Source organism: Globicephala melas, chromosome 15 (assembly GCF_963455315.2).
Source record: "Globicephala melas chromosome 15, mGloMel1.2, whole genome shotgun sequence".
Taxonomy (NCBI): Eukaryota; Metazoa; Chordata; class Mammalia; order Artiodactyla; family Delphinidae; genus Globicephala; species Globicephala melas.
In genome coordinates this window covers 59339695-59354499 of record NC_083328.1, presented here as the reverse complement: position 1 = coordinate 59354499, position 14805 = coordinate 59339695, and the positions used below count along the sequence as shown (strand labels likewise).

The 14805-nt window shown below is 40.6% G+C and overlaps 1 protein-coding gene across 1 annotated transcript in view; it reads right to left on the bottom strand.

Moving 5' to 3' along the window:
* Positions 1-2020: 2020 nt before the first annotated feature.
* CSNK2A1 (casein kinase 2 alpha 1) overlaps positions 2021-14805 on the bottom strand; it is a 54555-nt gene continuing 41770 nt past the window's right edge. The window contains 7 exon segments of the mRNA XM_030830990.2: positions 2021-3299; positions 3301-3377; positions 5565-5651; positions 6680-6828; positions 7659-7759; positions 9263-9364; positions 10275-10385. Coding sequence (XP_030686850.1) covers positions 3243-3299; positions 3301-3377; positions 5565-5651; positions 6680-6828; positions 7659-7759; positions 9263-9364; positions 10275-10385 — 684 coding nt within the window. The 3' untranslated portion in view covers positions 2021-3242.

Sequence of the window (14805 nt, the reverse complement as noted above, 5' to 3'; positions counted from 1 at the left end):
TCCCCTGACTGAACACACACTGGTCCCAAGAGAGCCAGAGGAGAGATCATACTGTGAATTACTTGCAAAATCAGGGCCAAGGACTAATCCCCCATACCAGGGGCCAGGGGTATTAGGTTGAACAAGGGCATAACAGGTGCCAGACACTTGACATTCACTCTCATTTAATCCCAAAGAAGCAGTGGCTCCATTTTATAGATGATGAAACAGATTCAGAAGTAACTTGCCAAGTAGCCAAGTACGTGACGAGGGCAGGAATGAAACCAGTCCTGTTTAGCAACAACATCATGCTCTCTTCACTGTCTCTCAATGTCAAAAACTCCTACACTTCAGTGCTCCTCAACCAACCTTAATTCATCCCATTTCACATCTCCATCAGCCCAGTATTAAATTCAAAGCACTTGAGAACTAAGCCATCTGTCACACACACGGTGTCGGTTGGAGAAGCATATTGCTCAGGCTGCAGGGACATTTCATTTGTTTAAATGTTTTTATTAAAAAAAAATTAAAGACCTTCATGGCACAACTTCTTCCCAGCACAGTTATGTTTTAGTTATACCAAATACAATACAATTACAACCAATAAATCATCAAGGTGGGGAGGGGGAACTTATGACTTCAAACTTAAAAGGGGGGAGGGAGCACTTCAAACAAAGTTAAAAAAATACTTAACCTTTCAGAGTAATTGCCAACACAAGTGTCTTAGATTGGCTTTCCATTTCCTGCCATCTAATCAATGCAGACACAGGTAGTGCTGAGAAATGAAGTGTCCCAATACAAGGTATACAGATGAGGTAATTTACAACAACACAGAAGTTGTTACTCTGTAAACCCTTGCCCCCCACCCACCCACCCAATTGGGTCTTTTTTTTTTTTTCATGCTTCTGCAGTGACTCCTTAAGTAGCATTTTAAATACTTCTATTTCTTTTAAAAGGCTCTTGGGTGGCATTTCAGAGTCCTCTGCATTCACCTTACGTTTCTTGCAAGGTCTGATGCATGTTAGGAGGTCCAGCTGTTTGCAGCTCCCCACATCAGCCTCAGCTACACCTAGGTTCTCTGAGCTACAAGGGTGGGATGTGAAGTCTTGATTTACAGCCCTCCTCCCCACCTTAAAAGAAATAATTCATCAGTCATAAGTGTCCTGTTCAAATCACAATCCAGTGCAAACGTAATCTCAAACTGCATCTCTGGCACATCTGGTGCTTTGAGGTTCTGCACAAATTCAACATGGTAACCCCCACAGCATTCTAGGGCATAAAAGGGTCGAGAACAATAAATATCCACTGTAAGTGGCCACGAAGAAGATCACCCTGCCACATAGAATGTTTTCCCTATGGTTGAGAAGCACTATAAAAGGAGGCTTTAGCTTCCTCTAAAGTTTACCATTATATTCACTAAAGCCACCACCTCTGATAAAGTTACTAGAGCTAAGATGGGTTACAAAGTTAGATAAGTTCATTAAATTCAACTCCTCAAACAATTATGTTTATCTATGACGCCCAGGTGAGAAAGACTTGTGAATCTATAAAGGTAGGAGAATGGGGAACTAAGACTTCAGGCCTTAAAATATGTTGGAAGAATTTTTCCTAGTCCCCACAAGCAGCTACGGTAATGAAGCAACAGGAGAAAATACAGAGCTGATGGTTTTGCTATTGTGCTTAAAAAACTAGGCTTCCTCAGTGAAGCACCTGATAAACTTAGGTGGCTGGATTACAGTGGAAAATCCACTTTACACACACAAACACACAAAAACTGGCGACTCTTCCCATCCCCAATCCCTGCACTGCTGAGACACAAAATGAATTTATGGCAAAGGATCCTTAATCCCCAGAGACGCTTTGGCTTGTGGAGCTTTTTTAAGGCCTCTCTGCCCGCCCGGTACCATGGGTTGAACGAGGGTTGTATAAAAATGGGGGGCTTGGGAAGCCTCCACGGTACAGGGCTGCAGGCCCCTCAGATGTGAACGTGAGCCACCCACCCAGCGAGACCTTTACACAGGGAACTTAAATCTAACCTTGATAAATAAAACCAAACGTTTATTTACACCAAAGAATTCCAACACTGGATCTTTCACATATGAAGGACAAAGTATTATATATATACACACAGCAAGGGGTGGCAGGGCTGTAACAAGAGAGTTTAGTTTTCCCACAATTACAGGTCTACCATTTCAGTTTCACTGGAGATAGTGGCTCTGCTCCTACCTCTCAGGTACATTTACAAGACTGAGGGGCAGGTCTTCTCAATGGATGGCATGTGAGGGAAGGGGAAGGTAGGAGGAAAAGGTAGAAAGCTTAAAATAAAATGCAGTGGCCACATCTCTCACTAGCTCTTCAAGAGTTACTAGCATGAAACCAACATAGACAATGTTTTTTTCTTTTGTAAATTATACCCAGTAACTAACTGAATTCAAAAGGGCCAAGTCAAAGAAAATTGAAAAAGACTTTGCCTTCCCCCTCCTACCAGCTATAGAGCATGTTGGGAGATGAAAGGGGAAGAGGACCAAGGTAAGGAGCCTGGGAGGGACAGTATTAAAGTTTTAAACTGAACTGAAACTAAATTATAAGTGAGTTGGATTTAGGTTAGGTCAATAAGACATGATTCATACTGAACAGACGTTTTCAGGACCTGTCTGCACTTTGGGTAGATTTTCAGCATCTCAGTGTAACTAAGACATATTTCCACTAGATTCACCAGTATAACCCCACTGAAGCACTTTTGGAGTAAAGTGATATAAGTGACTAGCAGTACACTGCTCTTATAGGTTGGGTCCTTCCTTCCTCCTTCCTTCCCACCTCCCTTCAAGAAGCTACATTTTTGTAATCTCTGGAGGAGAGCATGAAATACAAACCCCTCGAAGTGTGGGATGGTAGGGGAGCAATGGTGGGCATGGGAAGAGATCTCCACCCAAGCGCAGCAGCCAGATTGAGGCTGGTTTATCTTTGTTCTTTAGTGGTGAGGAACTGAATTTGGAAGGGGAGAAAAAAATTTGTCCGTGAAATATTCCACCTGCAGATAATTTTTCAGGGAATCCCCTGAGTTATGAAAAGTTCGAGTTAAAAAAAAAAGAAAGAAAAAAAGAAAATCAGCCTATTATAATTTTTTTTTTTTTATGACTGAACTACTATAAATCCACAAGCAACAGTTCAGACAACGGTGCTTCTGAAGTCTTTCACCCCCCCCCCCCGCAGGCGCAAGCTGCATCGAGGGAGTGAGTGACTCCCCAGCCTCTGCTCAGGCATCAGGAGACAGAAGGGCCATTACTGCTGAGCGCCAGCGGCAGCTGGAACAGGCATCCCGAGGGGGTTGGCAGCAGCAATCACTGGTGAGCCTGCCAGAGGTCCAAGGGGTGAAGGGGTTGGCACTGAAGAAATCCCTGAAAGACAACAGCTGACAGTGAGCTAGAGACACCATGGAAATCTTAGTCACCAGTTTTTCAGAGCACCTATCGCAAAAGTGACACAAATTCTCATTTTATTAAAGGCCTCTCCTTAGATTTTTACAAAGTAAATCTAATTTCAAATTAAATCTTCACAAATTAAAATGACAAGCTCCAATAAATTTAGTAGACAGGTAAAGAAATCTAAGTTTGGAGAGTTTAAGCGGTTTGTCCAAGGTGCATGGCTAGTAAGTGGCATCTATGCTTGGATTCCAACCCAAGCCTGTCTAGGGCAGCATGTCCAACCAAACTTTATGCTCTGTAATCTGTACTAACGGCCACTAGCCATATGTGACTACTGAGCACTTGCAATGTGGCTAGTGTAGCTAAGCAACTGATTTTACAATTTTATTTGATTTCAGTTAATATAAATAGCCACATGTGGCTAGTCACTATGAACTGAACAGTAGAAGGCTGGAGTCAAAGTTCATGCTCATGACCACATTCCCTTGTTAGCCAGCATTTTCAGTGCAGAAAGGATCATTTCTCATCTGTAAGCTAAAATAGTGTTTTAGGATTTTCTTCCATTTAGTTTCTTCCACCCATGATCAGATTACCTGTTAGACTGCCCTCAATCAGCTAGTTCTTTACATTTTCAAAATGTTGTATATTTTCTGAATAGCCAATATAGTTACATGACTTAAAAATAGCTGAAAAGAGTACACAGTGAGAATTTTCCTTGCCCTGTCACTTGGCCAACTTATGGCACCACTTTTGGGGTGTACCCTTCCAGAAATATTTTATGCATATACTTAAATATAATTTTATAAAAATATGCATATAAGAATCACATATAAGAATGTGATTATATATTCTTGCCCATTCCTGGTCTTGGACATGGTCCTGCATCTTGCTTTCTTCATTTCACATTACTACTTTGGAGTTGAAACTAGACAAGAACACGAAACACTCATTCTTTTCTCTAGCCATATAGCATTCCACTGAATGGATGCCCTGTAATTCATTTTATCAGTTCCCTACTCTACACGGAGCTGTTTTTAATGTTCTTTGATTACAGATAAGGCTAGAATGAGTAACCTTGGACATATATCATTTTGCACGTTGGCATGATACCCAGAGGATAAACTCTAGAAGGCAGCTAGTTCTTTAAAAAAAGAATTCAGACAACAGCAATTCTTTGAGGGTGTCTAAGTACCCTCACGATCACGAGTATATTCATGTGGACGCTGCCTACATATATAATTCTTAGGGGACAGGCCTATGGCTTCTTTTGGGTAACTGTGGTTTCTTCTGGGTAAAAACTCGCTCTAAATCATAATGACTCAACAACATTAAAGATAATTTCATATAAAACATTATAATTTACTAGGTACACTGTAGTTGCTCTGGAAAAACTCAGAGAACCATTCTTTTTTTAATTAATTAATTTTATTTATTTTATTTTTGGCTGTGTTGGGTCTTTGTTGCTGCGCGCGGCCTTTTCTCTCGTTGCAGCAAGCGGAGGCTACTCTTCGTTGCGGTGCGCGGGCTTCTCATTGCAATGGCTTCTCTTGTTGCGGAGCATGGGCTCTAGGCGCACAGGCTTCAGTAGTTGTGGCTCGCGGGCTCTAGAGTGCAGGCTCAGTAGTTGTGGCACACGGGCTTAGTTGCTCTGCAGCATGTGGGATCTTCCTGGACCAGGGCTCGAACCCATGTCCTCTGCATTGGCAGGCAGATTCTTAGCCACTGCGCCACCAGGGAAGCCCGAGAACCATTCTTATACGCATATATACCCATGTACAAACCCCATCTCTACTCTCCCTCATTTTCTTAATCTTGCTTCTGAGGACAGCATCACCTACTGTCACTCTAACCTGTGAGATGAAAGGATCTCTTTACTCCTCATGGCTTGTTGAGACTTTCAAGTCCCAAATAATTTTTGTGATTCTGGCCTGAAAGAGACTGTTGATACTCTTACTCAAGGCAGGGCCATTAAGGTATACCAGGTTTCAAAAGCATCCTGAAACCTGGTGGGGAGAGCCATACAGGGCAGTATGTCAATAAGGTAATCATTATAGAGAAGAGGGAGGGCCACAGAAATCAGGTCACAAAGAGGGAGCAAAATTAAGAATGATAACTGACTTCTATCCTTTCTTAAAAAAATAAATTTACCAATGAACTGACCTGACATCATATTGGCGCTGCTGACAGGCGTACTGCCCCCTGGCATGCTAGATGAGCCCATTCGAGCCTGGTCCTTCACAACAGTGTCTAGAAAAGAGACAAAAAGGTTAGATTCTGTTATGCTTGAAGGATTAAACTAATGGGCTGGGGCCTTAAAGCAGTCATCCTCATTCTTTACATTTTATTTGTATTCCATATTATTCCCTTAGTAATAGAATTAAGGTGTCAACTGCCTTCACTATGAATTGAACAAGTAATACAAAATAAAACTATCTTTCCTGTCAAACTGTGGTAAAGGCCAACTACTAAACTAAATAGTAGGAAAAGGAGGTAATTATCCATAGTAGAGCTAATTTAAAACAAAACCAATCCTGTTAGAATTTAATGACATAATACAATTTACCCTTACCCAAACAGAAATATATTATCAGAGTGAATTGGTTTTACTGCGGTTTACAGCTTGGTGCCAAACAGGCCAAAACTACAGGCTTGTGCAAATTAGTGCTATGACCACAGACTTCACTCTACATCTCCATCAGCCTTTCAGTCTGCTTCAGGTACAGGAGACTGAGCAAGAGTGTAATTGATTCACTAAAATACCACCCAACCACTCCCCAAGGAACAACCCAACACAGTGAGGATGGGGTGCAGCTAAGTGGCATTTTCATTCATGACAACAGTTAGCTATACTCACAAACCTAGGTCAAGGTGTTCATACAATAAGGTTTTCAAGCCTTTTTGGCTCTCTCCAACAAATGATTAACAAGAGACGGGACAGATATAGGGCTGTATGTTCTAATCCAACCACTCCAGACTAGCCACTGAGAAGTGTCACCCACGCAGTAAGAAAAGCAATTTATTTAGGAGTGATCATGAGTCAGGTACTCTGTGTTAGGTAAGAATCCTCTCAACAATCATGGTCCCCACTGAAGAAACCAAGGCTCATTGTGGGTGAAGTAACCTTGCAGCAAGCTAAGTACAGGAGGTTGGAATTCCAATTCTGTTCTGTAGGGCTCTGGGCCCAGGGCTTTCTTCACAGCATATATTCTCCCCTGCCTGGTACAATCTACTGGGCAGGCCTGCACAGGCTCTGTGGACTGAACAGCTGGACTCACAGAAATAGGGGTGCTCCATGGCCTCTCTTGCGGTGAGCCGTGACTGGTGGTCGTACCGCAGCAGCTTGTCCAGGAAATCCAAGGCCTCAGGGCTGACAAGGTGCTGGTTTTCACTGTGGACAAAGCGTTCCCATCGCTTACGGGAATGTCTGCAGAGCCAAAAGGGGGAATGAGAAATGGACCAAGGGGCAGAGAAGCCCAACATTTCACTCCTACATTTTCCTTAGTGGCTAGGATTCCAGCCAATCACAAGAGAAATAAAAACTCAAGAGACTAGTCTTATACCGCTCTGCCACTGCAGAGACAACAAAACTAATTGGAGAGACTGGAAATAGCAGTGTTGCAGAAAAGAGAAATCTGGGTCCCCATAATTTTATGAAACGTAATTCAGGTTACTTTACAGGACTGAATGCTCCTGCACAGCAAGGAGGGCCAGGTGGCTGGGCTAACCAGGCCTCCCTCCCCATCCCCCACACCCCCTTTCCTGGCATCTCTGCCACTTGGCCAGGAAAAGCCTTTGTATCAAGAAAGTTCACCTCTTCCTGTTAAGTGGTGAATGAGTTAGTATTGTGTCTAGTCACTATTTTTAGAGTCTGTTGTCTGCACATCAGTCTTGAAGCATGTACTTATTCTATGACTATTTCTTTCTCTTAGAGACAATTCTGTCATTTAGAGAAGCAAGTTGAATCAGGAGATTTTGATTTCTGACTCAACTGTAACCCTTCTACTAGACTCTACATAGTCAGGAATCTTCTGACTACAACCTCCACACTCAGAATCCTGTAAGTGCATCTGGGGAAATGGCCATTCAATCCAATGCTTTTATCACACGCCTCCCTATGCAGCATTCTGTAGCAGTGGACCAGAGATACCTCAGCAGTGTTGGCAAAGAGAACATAACTATTCTGGGGATCCAAAGTACCAGTTTACACCCAAACTGCTTAAGGCACAGATGCACAGATTTTATTTTGTGACTTACCTGCCCAAGATATCGTTAAAACGTGGATCTAATTCAATGTTGTATTTGTCAATATAGTCATATAAATCTTCTGTCCCCAGAACCTTGGCTATCCTCACCAACTAGGATTGAAGAAGACAAAACCCACACCAAACGCATATTACATGATTAAATCAACAATTAACCATGACTGAATTAACAGAACGGATCATCATGGCTACAGGTATGAATGTTACAACCAATTTACTTCAATTTTTTTTGCACAACGTGAATGGATTTCCACATAACGTTCCCTAAATTATTACTGATGTGAATGTATCAAACAGAAAAAGCAAACCACTTTATAACCTGCTTCCTTCCTTCTGGTGAAATCTTATTTTTTTCCCCCTTACAACCCAGCTGAAGATGTCACTTCCTTTGGGAAGCTCCCCCCCAACCCCATATACTCAGACCACTCATTCCCATTACAACTGTCTTTTGTATCTTGTCTACACTTCTACTCTGACATTTACTACTGTAACTTACTTTCTTATATGTTTGGTTCCCTTGCTAGACAGACTATGAAGAACTTTTGAGATGAGGGGCTATTCTTTCTTTCTGTCTATATTCCTCAATTCTGCATGGCACCTGATAAAGTGTTGCTGATTTTAACTGAATTCACATGGTATTCTTCGACTCATGTGAAAAATGGTCATCATACGTATATAACATTCTTGAAATGATAAAATTGCAGAAATGGAGATTACAACAGAGAAGCATAAAAGAGGGGGAGGGGAACTTGGTGCGACTATAAAAGGGCAAATGAAGGATCCTTGAGGTGACAGAGATGTTCTGTACCTTGGTTATATTGATATCAACATCCTGGTTGTGATACTGTACATAGTTTTGCAAAAAGTTATGTTGGGGGAAACTGGATAAAAGGCACACCATATTTCTCTGTATTAATTCTTACAACTTCACATGAATTTACATTACCTTAAAATAAAGTTTAATTAAAAAAAAAAGTCATTGTGGTCAAACAAGGCAACAGTACCTTCCACAAGGCCCTAGAATCATTCCAGGTTCCCTTGAATGAAATGGCCCCTTGATCTACAAGGGGAAGTGCAGCTAGTATAAAAAATACCATCTATATTTCTACTGACATACATCAACTCAATCTGTATGACGAGACAAAAGGATCACAGAAATACCACATATAAACCAACATGTTGGAGAAAACATTCCTAATCCTAATAAAAGTTCACATTAGGAGATTCTAAGGTAATATCCTATATTTTAAACTATTATTCTTTGAATTGTAAAATATTTCCTAAAACATGTATATACAAGTATATCTCACAATTAAACAAGCAATGCAAAGGAAAAACTCTAATTTCAAAAGCTGAACCAATAGTTCCCAAGACACCAATCCGAGGATCAATGTCAGGTTGGCTGACAAGCAAATATTTGAAAATTATTCTAGGGTCCCATTCTCAGATTCTAACTTATTAATTTAATAGCTCTCAGGTGCGGGGGGCCAGGCATCTGTATTTTAGCAAGATGCACTGCAGTTTCTAATGGGTAAGCAGATCTGGCCGTCACTTGGTAAGACCAGTAAATTTCCTAATAGGAACAACATATATCACCTGATCATAATTGTCATGTCCATGGAAAAATGGCTCCTTCCGGAAGATCATACTTGCCAGCATACAACCCAAGCTCCACATATCCAAACTATAATCATACATCTGCATTAAAGAAAATGTCGTCATCACACATGAAATGACAAGAATGAATCCTGTCACTTCAAATTTTTTTAGAAAAGCTTTTTATTAAAAACAAACCACTCCACTGACTTAAAGTCCAAATACCAAAAACATGTTTTTCTTCTATGCATTCCCACCCATGCTCCCCCACCCTCATTTTAAATCTGTACATACTATTTTGAATTACTTTCTTCACTTACGTAAGAACAACCCAATTGTCAGCCTATGGAAATCTTCTAACGTGTATCATTTTTTTATTGCATGAATGCTTCAGAATTTAATCTTTAACTTCTCCTACAACAGGATAGTGTTCTGTTTTTCACCATTATAAATAATGTTGTAAAGAATATTTTTATGTATAAAATGTTTTTTGAACTCAGGGTTATATCCTCAAGACCCCAGAAAAGGAATTTCTAGGACAGAGTCTGAACTTTTTAAGGTATCTGATAACACCTGGGAGGACTGGGGCAGGAAAGGTATTCCCAAGGATTTTGTTTCCGTGAGAAGAGTGCTTTCTTTTCTTTTTTGGTAGAGGGAAGGTCTTTATATCTAGATATAATTTAAGAAGAGAACATTTTTTTCAGTTTACTTTTAAGGTTGGTTAAATCTAGCTTACAATTCTCAAACTAGCTTTGTAATTTCTGATTAGAAAAAGTGTCTTTCTCTTCAGTTAGGATCAAATGCAGATCTATTCATATTCTACTGACATTATGACAATACAAACATAAGTTGTGGCAGATGAACTGAAGTGATTCATATTTTACATTCCTATAAAAGGGATAGCCATGGATGTGCATAAATGGCCTACTCAAAAGTGCAAAATGACATTTTTTGCAAATTATGTGCAAAATAAACACAAGGACCAAAATTTTATCTGCCCTCCTCTTCTCACCTGATAGTCTACAAGTAGCTCAGGACCTTTGAAATATCGGGAAGCAACTCGGACGTTATATTCTTGGCCAGGATGGTAAAACTCAGCCAAACCCCAGTCTATTAGCCGTAGCTGAAATAAGAAGATAATAAATAATGAGTGACTTCATCTTTTGAGTTACCCCTCACACTGCCATTAGAGCACTCTTTTTATTTGGCTGCGCTGTGCAGCTTGTGGGATTTTAGTTCCCTGACCAGGGATTAAACCCGGGCCCTCGGCAGCAAGAGCGCAGAGTCCTAACCACTGGACCAGCAGGGAATTCCCCAGAGTAATCTTTTAAAAAATAACAGCCATGTCACTCTCTATTGAAACCCTTTCAGTGACCACCTATTGCATTTAGGATGAAAATAAAACTTCTTAGCTTGACATACAGGGTTCTCTCCAGGATCTAATTCCTTTGCTCTAGTGTGACTTACAGTTCCTGAAAAATACAATCTCATTCTGTGCTTCTGCGAATTTTTTTTTTAGTGATTTTTTAAAAAACATCTTTATTGGAGTATAATTGCTTTACAATGGTGTGTTAGTTTCTGCTTTATAACAAAGTGAATCAGTTATACATATACATATGTCCCCATATCTCTTCCCTCTTGCGTCTCCCTCTCTCCCACCCCTCTAGGTGGTCACAAAGCACTGAGCTAATCTCCCTGTGCTATGTGGCTGCTTGCAAATTTCTTAAACTGCTCATCTGACTAGAATGTCTCCACTATTCAATATAGACTCCTACTGTGGTGAACACCTCATCTTTTGAGTTACTTAAGTTAGCTCCTTTAATGAAGTCTTTTCTAATTATGCAAATAGAAGCAACTATTGTCTTTGATATGCCCCCCTACCCAACCAACCTTAAAATTTCTTTAATAGAACCTACAGCTCTTTACTGAATATTTGTTTGCTACCTTTTAAAAAAAGATGGACTGGGGACTTCCCTGGTGGCACAGTGGTTAAGAATCTGCCTGCCAATGCAGGGGACATGGGTTTGATCCCTGGCCTGGGAAGATCCCACATGCCGCGGAGCAACTAAGCCTGTGTGCCACAACTACTGAGCCTGCACTCTAGAGCCCTCAAGCCACAACTACTGAGCCCGCATGCCACAACTACTGAAGCCCACGTGCCTAGAGCCCGTGCTCTGCAACAAGAGAGGTCACCGCAATGTGAAGCCCGCACACCACAATGAAGAGTAGCCCCCGCCTGCCACAATTAGAGGAAGGCTGCGCGTAACAACAAAGACCCAACGCAGAGAAAAATAAATAAATAAATTTATTAAAAAAAAAAAAACTGAGTAAAGAAGAAAACGTTTTAAAAAAAAAATATGGACAGTAAAATCCTTGAGGGTAGGGACTGTTTTATTCACCTTTGCTAATTTTTAGAATTCAATGTAATGCCCAGTACACAGGAGAAAACCTAAAAATATTTACTGAGTGAATGCAGTAAGAGAAAAGCCACACAAAACAGCTCTTACCAAAATGTATCCTGAAAGTGGAAACAGTAGTAGCAAGGACAAGAGGCAACCTTAGCAAGTATACCCCAATTAAAAAAAAAAAAAAAAAAAAAGGCAACCTTATTTGCCCTTTGTGTGCAAACCATGACCATGATTTGAAGTGTGAGCACTAGGGTCTGAGTAATGCCTGACTGCTCCAGTACTGTCTCCAAAAGTTCACTGTTAATTAGGTTCAGTGTCTTCTTTTAGTAAACAAAGGGAAATATAACAAAAGGTATGAAAGAAGATATAACTTTTTTATCATCTTTCTCTTCAACCTCTTAATATCAGTGCTCCAGAGCTGTCCCTGAGCTTCCTGTCTTATCAATAAGTATTCCCAGATGACCATTTCTGGTCTTGTGGCTTCACACACAGTATCTCTGCTTTTCCCACCTACACTCTCTAGCCCACACATATCACCAGCCATCTCTCTGTGATCACCTAACAGACATCTCAAAACTAAACCTCTGGTAATTCCCTGCAAAACCTGTTTCTCCCAGATTCCTCCTCCTCTGTTACCTTCCATTTATCCTGTCATTCAGGTCAAAAAATTTCACCCTGGACTCTTGTCTCCCTTTCACCCCAAGTCTAATCTGTCAACAAATCCTGTTGGCTCTACCGTATTCTGACCATATCATCACATCCACTGCCATTGCTCTGGTCCATGCCATCACCAATCTCTGATTTATTGCAAGAGCTGCTTTTCTTAACTGGTCTACCTTTCACTTTTACCCTCAATTCTCCACACAGGAACCAGAATGATCCTTTTAAAAAGTATTTTTATTTAAAAATGATTATAAATTCATAGGAATTTGGAGATGTTCTGTGTACCCTTCACCAGTTCCCCTGATGGTAATATCTTACATAACTATAGTACAATATCAAAACCAGGAAACTGACAATTCAGAGACCTTTCTTTTTCAGCAGTTTTACATGCGTAAGTGTGTATAGTACTACACAATTTTATCACATGTGCAGCTTCATATAGCTTACACCACAAGATAAAGGACATCACCACAGATGTCCTTTGTGCTATACCTTCCTCTCACTTTCTAACCCCTGGTAACCTCTCTGTTTTCTAACTATCGTTTTGAGAGTATTATAGAAATGGAACCATCAGTTTAACTTTTTGAGGCTGCTTTTTTTCACTTAGCATGAGACCCATCCAAGCTGTTACATTATCAATAGTTCTTACTAATCAGTAACAATACTACATGGTATGGATACACCAGAGTTTGATGAATCATTTATGCACTGAAGGTTTTTGTGTGGACCTAAGTCTTTCTTCAAAAATTTTACCAAAAATTTTACCATTTGTCCTTGTAAAGGAGTTTGCCAACTCCTGATTTATGACATCAAACCCAATTTGAAAACCATGTCTAAGTCTTTGTTTCTCTGGGATAAATGTCACTGCTGGATTGTTTATAGCTTTTAAAGAAACTGACAAAACTATAAAACAATAGTTTGACACTTTCCAAAATGAGTATGCCACTTGACATTCCCATCAGCAATGTATGAGAGACTGAGTTACCCTGCATCCTTGTCCGTATTTGGAACTGTCACTATTTTTTATTTTAGCTGTTCTAATAGATGCGTAGTGAACTTTTAAATACTCAAGTGAGAACTTACCAACCCTCTGCTCAAATCCTGCAAAACCCCTGTGTCTTCGGAGAAAAGGCCTGACAGTGATCTTCCAGGTTTTGCATGATCTGGTTCTATTTATCTCTCTGATCTCCTTTCCTTCCCCTCTTCCCCGTGTTCATTCCATCCCAGCTCTATCCTTGTGCTGTTCCAACACGCCAGGCACATTTTTGTCTCAGGGGTTTGCATCTGCTATATCCTCTTCCTGAGACTGCATGGTTGACTCCCTTCAAGCGTTCTCCAAAACGTCACCTTCCTAATGAAACCTTCTCCTTACCACCTTGTTTAAAACTGCAACACCCTCTGCCACTCCCTATTCCTGTTTTATTTTTTCTTCCACATCACTTTTTTTTTTTTTTTTTTGCGGTACGCGGGCCTCTCACTGTTGTGGCGTCTCCCGTTGCGGAGCACAGGCTCTGGACGTGCAGCCTCAGCGGCCACGGCTCACGGGCCCAGACGCTCCATGGCATGTGGGATCTTCCCGGACCAGGGCACGAACCCGTGTCCCCTGCATCGGCAGGCGGACTCTCAACCACTGTGCCACCAGGAAGCCCCTTCCACATCACTTTTAACTTTCTATCCTACCAGTCTCCCCCAGTTGTGAACTCCTATGGACAAGAATTTTTAATCTATTTTTGTCTCACACATATATCCCCAGCCTCCAGAACAATAACCTATTACATAGTGTGTGCTTAAAAGAATACTAACTGAATGAACAAATCACCTATATCCCCAAAGCCTACAACAGAGAGCCATCACTGCATAAAAGGTGGGCTTGGGTCACCTTAAAAAACAGAAATGTAACACTGCAGCTTTCATTAAAAGTACTTGTAGAGCTCAGGGGCCTCATGATACTTGCTAATAAGCAGCAGCATTTTCTGAATATTTCATCCATTTCACAACTGTACACACTTAATTCTCACAATAACCTAGTGGCATGCAAGACAAATATTACTTGTATACTCACTGTATAGGTTAAAAAAAAAAAAAAAAAGAGGCAGATGAGGAGAAAGGCATTTCCCAAGAGAGTAGTTTTTCAATAAATAAGACTAGAAACCAGGTTCCCTGCCAAAACTAATGCTTTACCCACTACACTAATCTGTTTTCTTTTTGATAGGAATATGAATGAATGAATAAAGTTTTAATCATTGTGATTTTTTAAAAAAATTTATTTTATTCTAGTTGATTGACAATGTTGTGTTAACTTCTGCTGTAAAGAAAAGTGATTCAGTCATACATATACATACATTCTTTTCCATTAGGGTTTATCACAGGATACTGAATATAGTTCCCTGTGTTATAGAGTAGGACCCTGTTGTTTATCTATTCTAGAAACTCCCAGTCCATCCTTCCCCCACCCCCCCGCTTGGCATCCAC